Below are 17,229 nucleotides of genomic sequence, written 5' to 3' on the forward strand. Positions count from 1 at the left end.
AAATTGATTGCGCACAATAGAAGAAAAAATTAAAGCATAACAATACAAAAAAAAAGTTGGCAACGAAACGACTACCTCTTCTTGAGCAAATCATTTCAACCACATTATTATTATTATTATTATTATTATCAGCTCTCAACAATCTACTTCTGGATAACCGCCGTACGTGTCAGCGGAGTTCAACGCTTCCGGCGGGCTAATTGTGGTCAGCGGACCCCAGCGGTGGGGTGCGGGCGATTCCTTATCTCGGAATCCTGCAGGTTACTTATCGCACGCTTCCTTTAGAAATATTGTCGAGGAGCTCCCGTGGCTTTCCGTTATCGCCCGTGTCGCCCTGATTGATAAAGCCGTGAGAAAGTGCTGCAGGAGAGGGAGGGAGGGGAGCGAAGGGACGTCTTCATTTTAGCAGCTCGGCATTGAATGACCAATTCTGCAACAACAAAAAAAAAGCCGCGTGGAAGTAGCTTCTGCTGGCAAAAAAAACAACAACAAAGGCAACGTCCACAGAACTGCAACTAGCCATATTCATTTGCTCTTCAAAGACCCTGTATTCAGCCAGTCGGACGGGCCGTGCTGCTCTACGGTAGATGGGTCTATGAGGGCGCTCTCGGCGTTCAACGGCCGCATGAGGCACCTGCAGGGTAAAAAGTCTGACCTGACGGTTTAAGCAAAGAAAGAACGAAAAATGTTTTTTGTCGTTGTTGTTTTTTTTTTTAGGTGCGTGTTAAAGTGTTAAGTTTCCATTAAGAGCCGTCGAGAAACTGTTTTTGCCGCGTCAATAGCACTAAGCCTAGGCAAAGGTGCAGACGGCATACCAGGGGTGGGCAAACTTTTTGACTGGGTGGGGCCACAACGGGTTGTGAAATTTGACAGAGGGCGCAGGCCGGAGCAGCAGCAGATGGACGGAGCGCTTTGGTGAGCCACCTCATAGGAGGAAAAGATATATCACGAGATACGTAGAACACAGGCTTTATATGTCTATTGAAAACGAACCAAAGCAAAGTTCAATCAAAAAGTGTCTATGAAGCCCCCACGGTGTTGAACTCCTTATTGAAATGACTCCTAAAACACTAAAAATCTGGATAAAACACAGCTAATTAATGATTTATTGACTGCTGATTTTATTTCTTCAAGTTTAGCGGGCTGGATTAAAAAAAAGCTCAATGGCCATAACATGGCCCCCGGGCCGTAGTTTGCCCATGACTGTGCTGTACTGTCCTGAAGTGGCTTCACTCTACAATGTGGAACAAAGATATCTGACTCTGGGAATCCACATTAGCGGGAAGCCAAAAAAACAAAAAAGTGTTCTGTCAAGCGTCCTTGCGTTTGTCGCTACGCTAGTCGTGCCATTTGCACCGCCTCACCATTGCCACCGCTCCTCTCGCCCGCCGTCTCTCACTCTCTTTTTTTTTGTGTGTGTGTGTGTGTGTGTGTGTGTCTCAATGGAGAGACGGAAAAAAAAAACAACCAAACGTGAAGGCGGAGCGTTGACCTCCGGGGTGTCAGAGCCGATCGCTGCTCACCGCCATAAATGAGTAATGCCGCTTATTTTAGCTCAGCGCCTCGTCTCCTCGTACGGGGCTCCAACACCAACACCTGGTTTGTTGTGAACGCTCGCACGGCTTTAAAGGAAACACCAGTGGGGGGGTGAAAAAAAAGGCCGGGCAATGCCACAGCTTTGGCCACTTCTTTTTTTTTTTTCCCAGGGTGCAAAAATACTCCGTGGCTTAGCGCTCGCTGGCTGCTCGGTGTTAGACGCTGGCACGATGAGGAGAGGGAGAAAGATACAAGGACATTAAGATAACAGCATGGAACTTGGTGTAGCGCAGCTATTACTTAGGTTGATTTTTACAACGTTTTGAAAATTTAGCAATTAAGCTTAAATGAGTAGAGCGACACACATTTTTTTTAACTAGCTTTAACTCGTGATTTATGCTTCACTTTGGCACCAACAAGCAAGTGCACGCACATCAATTTTGTTCCGTTTACCAAAACTACTTCCAAAGAAATTAGCCAACTTAACCTGATATTTTTCCATGTTGCAGTACACAGCATTAGATGCCACTATGGCAGCTCACACTAATATTACACATATCTATCTTTGTTTTTCATCCAGTGTGGAGAAGCCTCGCGCGACTGCAACTTTTGCGCTTTGTCGGACGTTCCACAAGGCCTAAAAACAAGGCGGTCTCAGAGGGCGGAACCATCGCCAGCAAGGGGGGAGGGGGGGGGGGGGGGGTCACTCAGTTGGAACGTTTACGAGACGGCTTTGTGACATCTTCGGTATTTTTTCTTCCGAGTCCATTGAAAAGCAGCTGCAGCAGCAGAAGAAATTGCAGGACGGCCTCTTCGTCCTGAGCGGGAGGAGTTTCGCTGGCAGCGCGAGAGACGCAGACTGGCTTATTCAAGTGGATTTGACTCAACGTGGTGCTTTTGCAGTGGAGGAGCTGGAGGGACGGCGAGCGTCCCCGGCGAGTTCACTTTGATTTGGATGATTTGGTACATCCAAGAAGTACCAAGAAGCTTGGGCTACGTGTTGTCAGTCACCAAGCAAACAAAAATAAGTTATGCTTCAAACTAGTCAAGTCTTTTTTCAACTGAATAAATCTGAAACCGCCGACTCACTACCTGCACGTTGGGAAGCGGAATGTCACCAGCTCAACCTCACATCAGATCCACCACGCGTCCTTGAGCAAGGCCACCCCGAGCCCGAACCCGAACCCGACCCGCTCCGGCTTCTGATTGGCCAGCGCACCTTGCAGCCACTTTTTTTTTTTCTTTTTTTCTTTATTGTACTGACACCAGCAATCGCAAACATCTCCTTGTATCACTTTACGATCCTGCAGGCGATACGTACAGAGAGCCGGTGCTGATCCCTCCCTCCCAACCAACCAACCAACCAAGCAAGCAAGCAAGCAAGCAACCGGCTGCCTTTTCTCTCCTCGGAGACAAAAGCTTTCGCACTTCAGACGACGCTGACTTCACGCCACAGTGCTTTAAGAAAAACGACGATGGGTGGATGGATGGATTGATCAACAGCTCTCTTAGTACCCACGAATCGGCAGCAGCGGGGAAGAGGTGGTGGTGGTGATGGTGGTGATGGTGGTGGTGGGGGGGGGGGGGGGGGGGGGGGGGTTAGCAGTCAAAACAACAAACTTCCGGGCCTTTAATTCCAGGAGAGACGCCCCAGAGGGGGGGATCAATCTGTCAGCGGCGGCGGGAGCGCGTCTGTACAGTACATACAGCTGCGGCTCACTCAGCACTTTCTCCTCTCCCGACCACGCACTCTCCCGCATCAAAGTCCGCGCGCGCCTTCCTTCCCTCCATCCCTCCGTCCCTCCATCAATGCCTGATGCCGCGCGGCTCCGCGCCGCACAGCCGCAGCGACCGCGGAGCTGCGCAGCATCTCCCGGGCATCTACGGCCGCATCGCCCGGAACCTGTTCGCGTCGCTGACCTTCACGGCACGAGCGCGGATGGGGTCTTTTTATTTTTAATTTTAATTTTTTTTTTTTTTGGCGCGCGAGCACACACATTACGCCACGACAACTTCCATCACTCCGCGCAAGCACGAGCTAGAGAGAGAGAGAGAGAGAGAGAGAGAGAGAGAGAGAGAGAGAGAGAGAGAGAGAGATAAGGAGGGAGGGAGGCACAAAAAGTAACTCATCAAAGTGATGCCCGACGGTCACGATGCCCACCCGGCCGTCAGCGGCGATGCGAGGACGCGAAGAATGGATGGACGGATGGATGGATGCGAGGATGGATGGATGGAAACTTGCAGGAGGAGCTGACAGGTGCAGCTCCGCCGAGGGTACTCACAGTGAGCGGAGGAGGATGAGGAGGCGGCGGCGGTGGACGCTCCGCCGAAGACGCACAGAGTGGACAGAGTGACCATCTGCAGCGGCGAAAACATCTTCCCGGCCGTGGGTGCGCTAATTATCCGTGCGTCCGCGGGCAGAGGAGAGAGCAGACCGGAGCCGGCAGAGGACAGGTTGTTGTTGCTGTGGTGGGGTTTTTTTTTTTTTCTTCTTCTTTTCCTTTCTTTTTGTTCCCCTCAATACCCCCTCGCTCCTCCGCCACGGAGGGTTAGAAGGAGTCTGATGGAGCAGCAGCCGCTCCCACGACGACTCTCTCTCTCTCTCTCTCTCTCTCTCTCTCTCCCTCTCTCTCTGCCTCCTCCCTCCCTCACTCTCTGTCTCCTCCTCTCTCTCCCTCTCCTGCCATGCCAGGCACAGCCCACCTCTCTCTCTCTCTCTCTCTCTCTCTCTCCAGTGCGTGTGTGTGTGTGTGTGTGCGCGCACTTCCCTCCCTCCCTCCCTCCCCCTTTATTGGCAGAATAAGAGCATTGCGATGGCCGAGCGGCGCTATGCAAATTGAGCACAAAGGATCCACAGAGAGAGGGAGAGGGAGAGAGAGAGAGGGGAGAGAGAGAGAGAGACGCGCAGACGCGCACGCGCCCGTGCCACAACTTCTTGTAATAAAATGAAATAATGATAATAATAATATAGTGCCTTGAGTTAACTCGCGATTAATCGCAAATGAATTGCATTTTTTTTTTACCCTGCTCTATAAAACTTAACAAAATATTTTTTGTATTTATATTAATTGGAACATTCCAAAACGATTACATACTTACTGTATACTGTCCAGTGTATAATGTAAGCATGTCATTGTTTTTAACGTTAAAGTTAACACCTTATTGACACGTTAACATTGACAACCCTATATCATATAGCTGGGGGATATATATATATATATATATGTATATATATATATATATATATATATATATATATATATATATATATATATATATATATATATGTATATATATATATATATATATATATGTATATATATATATATATATATATATATATATGTATGAAATTACTACATAACTGTTTTTGACTGTACATGTACTATACATAACTGTATTATTGTTGTTATTATTATTATTATTATTATCATCATTATTATTATCATCATCATCATCATCATCATTGTTGCTGTTGTTGTTGTAGTTGTTTGTATTTCTTTTTTTCAGAGTGAACTTTTTACAGTCGCCCTATGAATTAGAGAACACAAACCTTTGCCAATGTTGATTATAATAATAACTCTATATCGGCTTGTTCCTACTGTCCCAGTGTTGGGGTTACATTATTATTTTTTGCTTTCTTTTTCATCTGCTCTCCCCAAGAACAGATCCTTGACCAAATGTTAAGTAAGAAATGGCCATTACGTAGCATTCGGTGCCAGCTTTGCTCACAATCAAGGTTTCACGGCGTCAGTTTTATTGCGTTCAACTCTATTCAAAGTGATTGAAAGCGCAAACACAGTCTGCATGGTAAACAGATGGGAGCCGTCTTCGAGAGAAGTGGGATATTAAAGGTCCCACATTAGAGCCGTTTTCCAGTCCGTCTTGTACTCTGGCGGAGCAGCCTCGCGCTATCAATTATTCAAAAATCTTTATGGATCTCCAGAGAATTAACAGTATATCTGGTTTACGTCCTCCTGCTGCTGAAGCTGACGCCCTGTCGGACTCTCTGACACAACACCTGGCCGAAGGCGAGGACGCGAATCTGGGACAGCTATCAGTGCCTATTGTGGCATCACAAAGGGTTACACTGCTTTTTTTTTTTTTTTTTTTTTTATTTACTGAAGAGTGGAGCCAGCCATGAAAGAATGTGATGGACTTTCTCAGGATGCAGACACCTTATTGTTGGAAAACTAGTCATGTTATTTATATAAATATTATTATTAACGGCCCTGCGATGAACTGGAGACTTGTCCAGGGTGTCACCCTGCCTTCGCCCTAACACAGCTGGGTTAGGCTCCAGCAGATCCCCGTGACCCTGAGCTCGGGACTAAGCGGGCATGGAAAATGAATGAATGAATGAATTATTATTAACCTACACCACTATTTCCTTTAGACATTGCAGTTGCAAATAAAAAGCTGGGGGATTTTTTTTTTGGACTGTGTTTTTGCACTGGGTACTTTCAAGAATTTCCTTTCCGCAGAAGAAGAAAGTCAAACTGATGACGGCAAGTATTTATTTCTTTATTTATTGTCATGTTTTTACTTGTGTCATTGATATGAGTTTTTTTGGTTTGATTCTGTTTTTTTTTGGTTGTGTGCAGCTTGCATACCATAATATAAATGTCTGTTCAGGAGTGGAAGGAGTAGCCTCAGGGGTCTTATATGTATAAACAGAGTGCATTATTTTATGGAAATTAATTACAAACACAAAAACGCAGGCGGGAAGCAGGAAGGCGCACACACACACACACACACACACACACACACACACACACACACACACACACACACACACACGCACCTTTCAGTCTGATGTTGACTGCAGGGGAAAATGGAGACTGGGTTAAATTAAATGATATCACATGAGTTTTACACCAGGCTTTGCCTTAACTTAGCCATTGAGCCAATCATTACTGCAGGCTCCAAAAATATAATGCAACAATGTACCCAATGTGGGTCCGGTCACACAGGCTGCATTTAATCATGTATAAGCCTGCGTTTCTCCCACACCATAGAATTGAAACATGCATTTGTTAATGGAGGCTTTTAATTAACGAGGAATGTAAAAGGAGAAACTGAGAGGAGGGGGGGGGAGAAGAACAGACCTGCATTCTCTGTCTTTTTTAATGGCAAGACAAGAACAGTGGAATTGGGGGAGACACATTTTAAAGGGTCTCATTACACTTTTATGTGTTTTCCCTCTGGTTCTCATTAGGCTCTTACTGTTAGTAAGAGTTGAGTCTTCTGCTGGTCAGAAAAAATGGCCATAAAGTGATTTTTGACACAATAGAGTCGCTGGAATACAGAAGAATGACTTTATTTTTTCAAAATATCTGTATATAAGTATACATATTTAGGCAAACACTCCTACTATGCTTTCTGAAAACCCCAAAACCCAAATCAAAACCTCATGATAACGAGATTTTGGCAGAAAAAAAGTGACTTGCTGATTGAGACTCCATCTTGAAAAGCTCCCGCCAAAAGTTTTTTCTTTTCTTTTTTTTTTTCACTTGATCTTGAGCCCAAAAGCAGATCTGCAAGACGAAGCACAACTATTTCTGAAGAGACTGATCTCAAACCTAGTTGAAATGTTGCTCATTTGAACTCAAACATTCCAAGGCTAAACTCTACAAATGTTTTTTTCGTGAGAATATCACACATTTCACAATGACACTTTTTTTTCACGTTCACGTTCTTGGTAAAAAAAAACAAAAAAAAACTTGTCATTTCGTGTCCACGTGCCGGAATGCATTGGATTGCTGTCACGTCATTGGCCATTGAGATTGTATGTGTACCAGGTGTACGCATTGAAGTGGTCGGTGAGTGTACGCTGTCTTTGCAGGGGATGAATACAGTTTCGACGCAGTTGCAAAATGGCTCATTTCAAGTCTCTGAATTCTTTTCAAAATATTTCTAATCAAACTATTTCAATTTTCTTCATCCTGAACACAAACAATGACAAAGCAATACGTATTCAGTTGGTTTTCCTTCCTCGCCATTGCATCACACAGATCATACATGGTGTTACAGCCATCGCGCCCTTGGTAAACAACGCGGTATTTAACGCAGTATGCAACACAACGTCGCCTTTGATGAAATCTAAGCAAAAAAAAAAAAAAAATCCAAATGAAACACACTTTCCGATTGGCTCGAATTGAAAGGAAGCGGGAGACTCTCGGAGCGTCTCGCCATGCAGTGTGTTTTTTTTTTTCCGCTTCTTTCCTGTGTTTCCACTGGTTTTCCCTCAGGCTCTGACATATATTGCTGCTTCCCTGCCAAATGGCTGCCTGCTCCCCAAGCAAATGTTGAGGTGTGTTGTGTCGAATTTGGGCCATTTCCAGGTACACAATACTGTAGCAGAGAACAGCGAGGAAAGGTACAGTATTGTTTCTTTTTTTTTTTTCTACTTATATGAGCAGGAATTTAATGAAACTAAAACGGGACCAACGCTTGCCGATCCATCTGTAATATTTCACACGTTTGGAGAAAAAAAGTAATAAAATCTCACACTGTCGGAGGAACGAAAGAAACACACAAAAGTGAGCGTCGTGAGAAGTGCCGCGGCGACGCAATGACAGAAGAAGCGACAAACTATTCAAACTGCTGCTACATGGACCGGTGCTAACGGGATCTTTTTTTTCTTCCAGACCCAGTAATTGCTCCTGTGGGGGCGAGCGGGAGCGGCAGAAGAAGAAGGAAGAGGAGGTGAAGAACCGCTGAACGGCTGAACGTGAGCAATCATTACCAGCTTTTTGTAACATCACTTCCATTCAACAGCTCTGAGGCTGCTAAAAAAAAAAAAAAAAAAAGCGAGTGATTTGCTACCATGAAGAAGACAATCGTATCAGCTTCTAGGAAGTAAATGCCAATTAACTGCGGTTTACTGAGGAAGGGCTTCAGGGGTCAGATCTAGGGCTGCATCCCAAAGGAGTTATTGAGGGGGTTCTGGGAGGCCATGTAGTGAGAACCCCACACTTCTGAATAGTAAGTATTGGGGGGAAAAAAAGAAGATCTATTTATATAAAAATCTATTTTGGTCTTTCCATTTCCAAAGTTTTTTTTTTCACTCTTGCTGTAATGAAGCATCTTGCAAGGGTGTCAAAGTCATTTTCCACTGGGGGCCACGTCAGCACTATGGATGCACTTTGCTGTCAATTGTAAAGACAATATAATTATTATAATTGCATAGTAACAGCATGTAACTGTCTCCGTATTAAAATACTCTTCTTTCATCCGTGCAGCTGATTATGTAGCTGGCAGTGGATTTTGAAAAGCTAACTTTCGAATGGTGATGGAAGGGGACGTCGTGTCTTGGCAGAACGTCAGAGCTGTCGTGAGCTTTCAAGTGGCAAGACGGACAAACTTTCGTCAATGAAAAGAAAAACCAGCCGCTTGCTTTTCTGATCTTAAAAGTGGCTGCGCGCAGATCCGTTTGTATCGCTGCTAGAGAGCGCAGCTGAGCAAAAGCGTGGAAACCAAAACAAGGAGGCTACGTAGGCTAGCAATGAAATAAATGCCCTCTGTGTAAACAAGGCAAATGGTGGGTAACAATTAAAATAAATAATTAAAAAAATAAACATTATTTTTTTTTGCCCAGCACTGTGTTATTATTATTTTTTTGCCTGATTTGATAATTCTGCATGTGTGTGAATATCGAGTGAACTGAGCTGGACCTGCTAGTGCTAGCCAGGGCGTCGCCGTCTCTTACCAGAACTCTGTTGCCATGTCGTGTTTCCAATTCCATTCATTCATTCATTTTCCATACCCGCTTAGTCCCGAGCTCAGGGTCACGGGGGTCTGCTGGAGCCTATCCCAGCTGTCTTAGGGCGAAGGCAGGGGGACACCCTGGACAAGTCGCCAGTTCATTGCAGGGCCACATAGAGACAGACAACCATTCACACCCACATGCACACCTACGGACAATTTAGAGTCTTCAATTGACCTCACATGCATGTTTTTGGAGTGTGGGAGGAAGCCGCAGAACCCGGAGAGAACCCACGCAGACAGGGAGAACATGCAAACTCCACACAGAAAGGTCCCAGGCCCGGAATTGAACCCACGACCTTCTCGCTGTGAGGCGGCAGCGCTAACCACTGCGCCACCGTGTCGCCCGGTGTTTCCAATTCCAAAAAAGATAAAATAAAACGTAATCACTTCCGTATTTTAGCAGAGTTATGCATTGGATACGCGTCCGTGTGCATGCACTAATAGTTGTGTCCTTGGAAACACAACATTGTGGCAACACAAGGCGACTCTTTAGGGTTATGTCCAGGTGTGTGCACTGTGCAGTGTGACTCTGCATCAGTAACACCAGTAGAAATTCACATCCCAGCTCTCTGTCACCTTCAATCTGACAGTGATTGAAATCGTGTGTGTTGCCCCTTTAATGTTAACGTGTCAGCGTCAGCCGTCGTTTCATTAGCATGATGTTTGTTTAAAAGTGCTCCAACAGTCTCTGTGCCTCATTCTTCTTTATCTGTAAACAGACTGAGGGCGGCTGAGTCTTTTCTTTCTACTGGCCGCTCAGGCAAAGTGGAGAAGTGGCGCGAGGCTCCCTCCCATTTATGCCTCCGGCCTTGACCATGCAGCATTCTCTCGCCGCCGTAAATAAAGTTGTGCAATACGTTTGTACGGAGAGCTGCCTCGTCATCGGGCTGTCGAGAAAAAAAACAAAAACAACCAACAACCACGTCCCTTGGAATCGGAGGCCAGTTTGAGAAGCTCCAGTGCTTTATGTTCACTTGATGCAAGGTTTGGGGGGGAGGGGTTTGCTGGATCCTATTCCAGCTCTCGCAGGGCGAAGGCAGGGTTGAACCCTGGACAAGCCGGCGGTTCATCGCAGTCAGTTTCGTAGTTTATTGGACGTCTGGCTTGTCTTAACTGAAAGAGCTTGTAAAATATAAATTAAAGATGGTTTAGATCATCTTAAAAAAAAAAAAAAATTGTTCAACCTTGACACAATTTAAACCTAAAAACCTGATTGGGTTATTTCTTATGATAACTCATCATGGCATATTCATTTAATTCATCGTAATTCATTCATTGCCTTCGTGAAGGTAGCAACAAGTGTTGAGGTGGCAAACCTGCAGTAGTAGTAGTAGTAGTAGCTGTACACATAACGGTCATATGTATGTATGACAGTTATATATATATACATATGACAGTTCATATATATATATATACATATATATACAAATAACAGTCATACGTATATATGACAGTTATATATATATGTATATATATATACATGTACACATATATATGCTTGGCAGGTCTTGGAGGGCAGAGCCAATGCATGTCTGGGGATGCTGTTGCTAACCTGTCTTCTCTTTCAGCTGTGCCATCACCTGCACCTGTGCCATCAGCTAATTCTCCACACCTGTGTTTCGCTGACCCCCATCACACCTGTGCCCCATTCTTTCATTAGCGCAGCCTGTTTAGGCGGTAAAATGGCCCACATGTCCGTGTTTTTTTTTCCCGGTCCGCAGTGTCTGTCCTCATCCTGCTCTGTATGGCTTGAGCAGTGTTGGGAACTTTGACCTTGTTTTGCAATGGTGCTTCAACCCTTCACAGGATGCTGATAATAATAGGGAATTAACTTCACGTGTTTCTCGGCCTTTATCCTGTCAATGAACTCCTGACCAAATCTTTACTTCTTTTACTTGCAAGATAAAACACACAGTTCTGGAAAGACACTAAACCTCCCTGGTGCCTCTCCAAACCCACTGACCGGACTGGTCCGGCAAATCACTTTTTAGTAGGAGGCTGTAAAGAGAGGTCTGAATCTGCACTTTTTTTAAAATTTATTTTTAGAGATGAAGTTTATTATTATTGTTGTTATATGAATAATAAAATGAGCAAAGTCTGCTCTTCACTTCTACACAAGTCCAGGCTGGCAAATCTGCAAATGCAGATAATATATAATTGCGCTTTTCAAGTTTGCCAAATAACAGCGTCGCACTCGAGCAAAAAAAAAGCAGCCAATCAAACACCTCACTCCTTCCATTTATTTCCCAGCGTAAAAAAAAACCAAAAAAAACCCCACACCTAAAAACCCTTTTTAAAATGTTTCATCTGTCCTTGCGAGCATCGCCAGACATCACTCCCACCTGCTTTTCTGCTCAGTTGGACAAGTGAAGGAGACAGTTTGCTTCAAGGACACCGTCAACAGGAGGTGCTCGGGGGGGCTCGAAATGCGCGACTTCCGTGCATCTGAAATCTCGCTCATCCATCATCTCCGAGAATGAAACTCTTCCGCGGCGCCTCTGTTTCCCAAATTAAATTCTCCACAGTGGCTGCATCAGAGGACGATTCCACTCAGTAGCCCTGCGCCAGATAGAGGATCCTGACAAAGCTGCAATCAGAATGGTGTCACCGATACAGGTGATCTGTGAGGCCAACGCCGGGGGGGGTGGGGGAAGAGAAAAGAACGAGGAGCCTACGCTTTTGGCGCCCGGCCCTGATAGCCATAGCGACGCCATTTCACAGCTGCCAAGTCGACAAAAGCCGCGATTGCGGCGTCAGAAGAGGTAATTAGATCCGCTTTTGAACCATCGTTCGTTATGTCCCCCCCCCACCCCCTACCGACCCCCGCCACGACCCCCCACGATCTCCGTGTGGGCCGCTCCGTCTGGGAAACATGCAAACATTGTCCCCGCATTCGAGCTGCCTGCGGCGGCTGCGCATTGAAGCCAAGACGTTCCTAAACGCTCCCGCTCCTCGCGTCGAGCGCCGGAGAGTCGTGTGAAAGGATCAAAAGGAGGCATGTCGCTGCGAGGGGGCCGAACACCGCGGACGACACAATGGGAAAATGGCCGACCGGCATGGTCAGCCACTTCATTTTTAATTGGATGGATTATGGAGCTCATTTCCGAAAGCTAATGTTTCGTGCTTCAATGCCTTTCACTTCCCTTCCTGCTTTATTGCCCTCTCGTAGCTTTTCTTCCCAGCGCAAAAGCTAATTAAGTCCCTTCATGTCCGTTTCTGAATCAAAAGGCTCTTTTTTTTTTTTTTTTTTTTTTTTACCTTTCTGTCAAAAAAGAGGGGGGAAAAAAAAGAAGCTCGCGCGTGGGGGGGGGCGCGTGAAAGCGGCTGTCATTAGTGGCGCTGACCTGAGATTAGGGGAACAATCCATCTTCCTCACAGAGAAGGAGATGAAATAATTTCAACTCAAAAAAAGTCACATTGACTTTTCACACCAATTGGTCAAAGTTTCCCCGCTTTCTTCTGCCCGATAAAAGTCTGAAATTTTAGTGAGGACGGACTCGATTGTCAAAGCAAGGACGGCAGGGGGAGAGCTTTTGGAACGGGTTTGAAAGGAGAGGAGTCGAAAGTCTAGATGATCAAACGGGGACTAAAGGGACGGCGCATTACGCAACGCACGCACACAAAACCAAATGAAAAGCAAAAGACGCTTGAAAGCACATCAGAGACGACGTGAGCAAACACAACTGCTGTTTTTTTACCTATTTGGGGGTAAAGTCAACAGTTTTCTACCGATCAGCTAGGTGTCAGTGGAAAGAATAAGAATCGAAGCGATGTTTCCATGTGCGGCACGGCACGCATTTAGAAAAAAAAACAAACAAACAAAAAAAACAACAACAACACAAAATCAACAAGAGACGTTTGTACTGCAGTTTAGTCTGGATGCCGTTTGAAACGCAGAGGGGCCAGGACGTGTCTGGCGTCTTTGTGAAGGAATAAAACAAAGATCAGACAATAAAAAAGAAAAAGACGTCAACAACAGTTGTCTGCCGGAGCATATGTTTGTGTTTTGTTTTTTTCTCCACCATATTTTAATCATAAAGGCAGCAGACTGTGCAGGCCCGATCTCAGCTGGGAAACGCTGGGCTTTAGTCAGGACCGCCGGAATCTGAGGCCCAACGCAGATCTGCTGGCATCGAGTGGAAGGCAAAAATAAATGTGTAATTATGCACACGGATAAAGTTGCTAAATGTGTTGTGTTGTAGTTAGTGATTTATGCCTGGGCACAACAGCTCGTTAGGAGGAAAGTGTGCAACCAAGCCTCTCTTTCTTTCATTTCTCGAGAGTTAAACTGGTTATTATTGAGTTATTACCTCATTTGTGTATCGCATTCAAACGCCAACGGCAAAGAAGAGCACATAAACCCCATAAGGGTTCAATGGGAGGATCTGGGCAACACGTGGCTTAAGAAAGGATATAAATAAGGGCGCATGTGGAGGTAGCATCACCATCAACGGGCAATCATCCAATCGCACGACGGCAACTCAGTGCGTTTGGCCATGTGGACGTGGCGAGGACGCCTTGTTGAAGCCATCGCCACACTTGAGCCGCTCAACAAACAGGAAGGAGGTCAAGGGTCCAGGGTCCAGGTCCTCCTCCAGCAGAACTCATCAAATACACCAATCCAACGAGGACGAGTCGTGCACATTCACCGTACTATGAAACAACATGACAAAACGGTTATTTTCAAGGCAAATGCACAGACAGGACCATGTTTCAGACACAGCTGTTGGGTGGCGTGATTTCTAAAGCTCGCTTTCGACTGTTTGGAGCAGCTACCGCCGTCGTTAAAATAGAACAGTCTGCGGAGAGGAAGCCGACGCGTGATCGTGGCCGACTTCGCGGTGGATGGCGATGATGATTTATGGACTAACGGAGACCCACAACCTTATCTGTTTGAGCCCAAAAACAAACAGAACACCAAACACTGAGGTGTCACTGTGTCAGTCCGCCCACTGGTTTACTCAAGGAAGTCATTTTCTCTTCCTACCTTCCTTCCTTTCCTAAATGGTAAAAAATTCTGGTTTCGTTTATAGCAATATTCAAAATGAGAATTAATGTATGTTGTTCTATTGCGTGCTTGTTGACTTTGAAGGGAAAGAGACCTCTGTCAATCACCTGCATTCTGCCCACTGAGCAGCAGCTCCAGACTCAGTTCCCTGGATCTCAAAACAACAAGCACTGATAATCAAATGGAAGAAGTGAGAAGATATTGAATCATCCATTTCAATTAACAGCAGCATTACAACAAGTTGGGTAAGGAGGAGCAACTGAAGCGAAGATTGTGTTATTTCGCGATTGCAAGTTAAAAGACAGACTTTAAGAGCGTCATGTCTGCCACGCTGTCTTTCATTCAGTTCAAAACTCTACAGTTCAAACTTTTTTTTTCCTCACGGGCCCGTCTCGGCGTGGGAAAAGTGGAGCATTCGTCACGGCTCGAGATGGTTTGTTTATGACACGGCTCGCGTCAACTCAGCCGACTTGTCAGTCGGCTCATTTTGAAAGGAGGTCTTCCGGCGCTTTGCTTCCAGCTTTCCTCCCTTCACTTCCACCACGTTCGGAACTCCACTGGTTTACAGCCCGGCATTGCGAGATGACATTGACGAGATATTCCCTCCGTCCGTCCGTCCGTCCGATCCGCGTGTATTGTCCTTAATAAGGCGTGGCTGCGGCTTTGATTGGGGGTGGGGCCTCGCACTGAGCCGGCGGCATGAAACGCACCAGCTGGATGGATTGGAGGGAATCGGCTCAGAATTTAGCCGATCTGCGGCGGTTTTACGATCAGCCGATTTTCCCGGAACTGGCCGAGATTGGCATCTATTATCACCGTCATCGATTGTGGAATTGACAAAAGTAACGCGCGCAGCATTTGTCACATGGGCCTGAGCGATGACTTGTAATTCTAGCGCCGAATCGCTGCTATCACAGCTAACGTGCATGTTTTTTTTTAACCCCTAAATGAACTGGGTTTGGATAAAAGCAGAAAAACTCCCTTCCCGTTTTACAAAACACGAGTCGTCCTGCACTTGCGGCAGCCTTGTCTGTGGTTTGAAGGGGGAGAGAGAAAAAAAAACAAAAACAAAACCATAAGTTGACATCACACACAAAGTAAATGAAGTCCTTTCCGGAAGAAGCTAATTCACATGACCCACGTCTGCCCTTATTTTGATGGAGCAGAATTTCACCGCTCTTATATAATAACAATGTTTTTCATCTCCCTTTCTTTTGTACTCTCCGAGTATCCGACATTAAAAGCGCCGTGCCAATCATCAGTGGCTCTCTGTTCTTCAAACACTTTCCCTCGCCGAGTTTTTCATCCTTCTTATTCCGTCGCCAGGCCGTTTTTTTTTGTGTTATTTCTTCTTCTTTTTTTTTATTACATTTTTGTCACGCTTCCCTTTTAATAGCGCTTTGTATCTACAGAATCAAAAGGGGCTGGTTATGCTTGCAAAATTAGATTGAGAGCCGAAGAAGAAGAAGAAGAAGAAGAAGAAGAAGAAGAAGAAGAAGAAGAAGAAAAAAAAAAGTACAATCTGTCGTTTAAAACGCATTTTCCACTCCTTCGGCCCGGGAATCTGAGCCGTCTCAGATACATGCATCTATTCCATATCTCATAAGCGGCAGTGAATAGGGCGTGAGATAGGATCGGTTATTTTGCAGGCTAAAAAGAAGAATAAATCATATCGGAATAAATACTGTTGGTGATAAATCCCACGGTGGAGGAACGGAGGGGCGGCGGGAAATGAAAGCTGTGATGTTACGGTGATGTTGAAACTTCTGAAATGGCCTTGAATTTCTGTCTCAGTGCCTTCAGGTTATATATATATATATATATATATATATATATATATATATATATATATATATATATATATACATATATATATATATATATATATATATATATATGTATATATATGTAACATTTCTGTATATACTGCATATAACACACACATAAACACAAATATATATGTTTGTGTCTATATTTGCATATATATTAGGACTATCAAGCGATTCATTCATTTTTTTTAATCACGATTAAGCTCATTTCCATAGTTAACCACAGTTCATTTGCATGTTTAAAATCGTGTATTTTCCCTCTTTTTAATTTGAAACCAAGTGAACACAAAGAAGGGATTTCCTTTATGACCTTTCATAACAGTGCGTCGAGACTTACTACAAATATGTCAGGCGGATGTGAAGAACACTTTCCTTTGTAAATATAGAAACAGAGACGCACGCGGAAGAAGGGAAACTATATTTCTGTCCTCAGCACAATTAGGAACCTCATTTGATCTGCTCAGAAAACGAGAGTGAAAGTTAAAATGTATGCTTCTTGTAGCATCATACTAGGCTGTCCGTGTATCGCTGTCATGTAAACATGTATTTAATGTCATTACGATTAACTCGTTAAGGCTGACACCCTTTAAAATACGTGTGTGTGTGTGTATATATATGTATATATATATATATATATATATATACATATATATGTTTATACATACTGTATATATAAAGCGTTCATGCTGACATCGGTTAAAATACATACAAATATATGTGTGTGTGTCTGTGTTTGGTTATTCGATCTTCCTCACCACTGCATCTGCATTTTCACCGAGTCAACCTCACTTCTACTTCCTTCCGGACCATCACGGCAGGTCCAAGAGTTAAACAGAGACCAACCCTTCGCCCGGTGCGCCGCCTCCTCTGCGCGCTGCAACTGGAAAGGCGACTTGACTCCCTGCCTGGCGCCAATCTGCTCTCTGCAAATTTACCGGACAGCTGTCAGCAACCTGCTAAGAACTGAAGCCTGATCTGCACCTGCATTTTCTGGCACGGCAATGCTGCGTTCACATGGAGTCCAGCCAGCGGCGCGGCCAGCAAGCGAGGAGTCACTGCAGTGGACGAGAGAAGGACGGCGACGGT

The 17,229-nt window shown here is 44.9% G+C and overlaps 1 protein-coding gene across 1 annotated transcript in view; it reads right to left on the bottom strand.

The window, feature by feature from the left end:
- The window catches only part of cntnap5a (contactin associated protein family member 5a), a 146,062-nt gene extending 141,929 nt beyond the window's left edge, over positions 1-4,133 (bottom strand). Inside the window, exon 1 of the mRNA XM_076030853.1 lies at positions 3,819-4,133. Within this exon, the coding sequence (XP_075886968.1) occupies positions 3,819-3,912 (94 nt within the window). The 5' untranslated portion in view covers positions 3,913-4,133. The remainder of the gene's footprint in view (positions 1-3,818) is intronic.
- Between the last annotated feature and the right edge of the window lie 13,096 nt (positions 4,134-17,229).

The sequence above is a fragment of the Nelusetta ayraudi genome, unplaced genomic scaffold (genome assembly GCF_046127955.1).
Source record: "Nelusetta ayraudi isolate G7.1 ecotype Tasmania unplaced genomic scaffold, CSIRO-AGI_Nayr_v1 ptg000031l, whole genome shotgun sequence".
NCBI classification, from domain to species: Eukaryota; Metazoa; Chordata; class Actinopteri; order Tetraodontiformes; family Monacanthidae; genus Nelusetta; species Nelusetta ayraudi.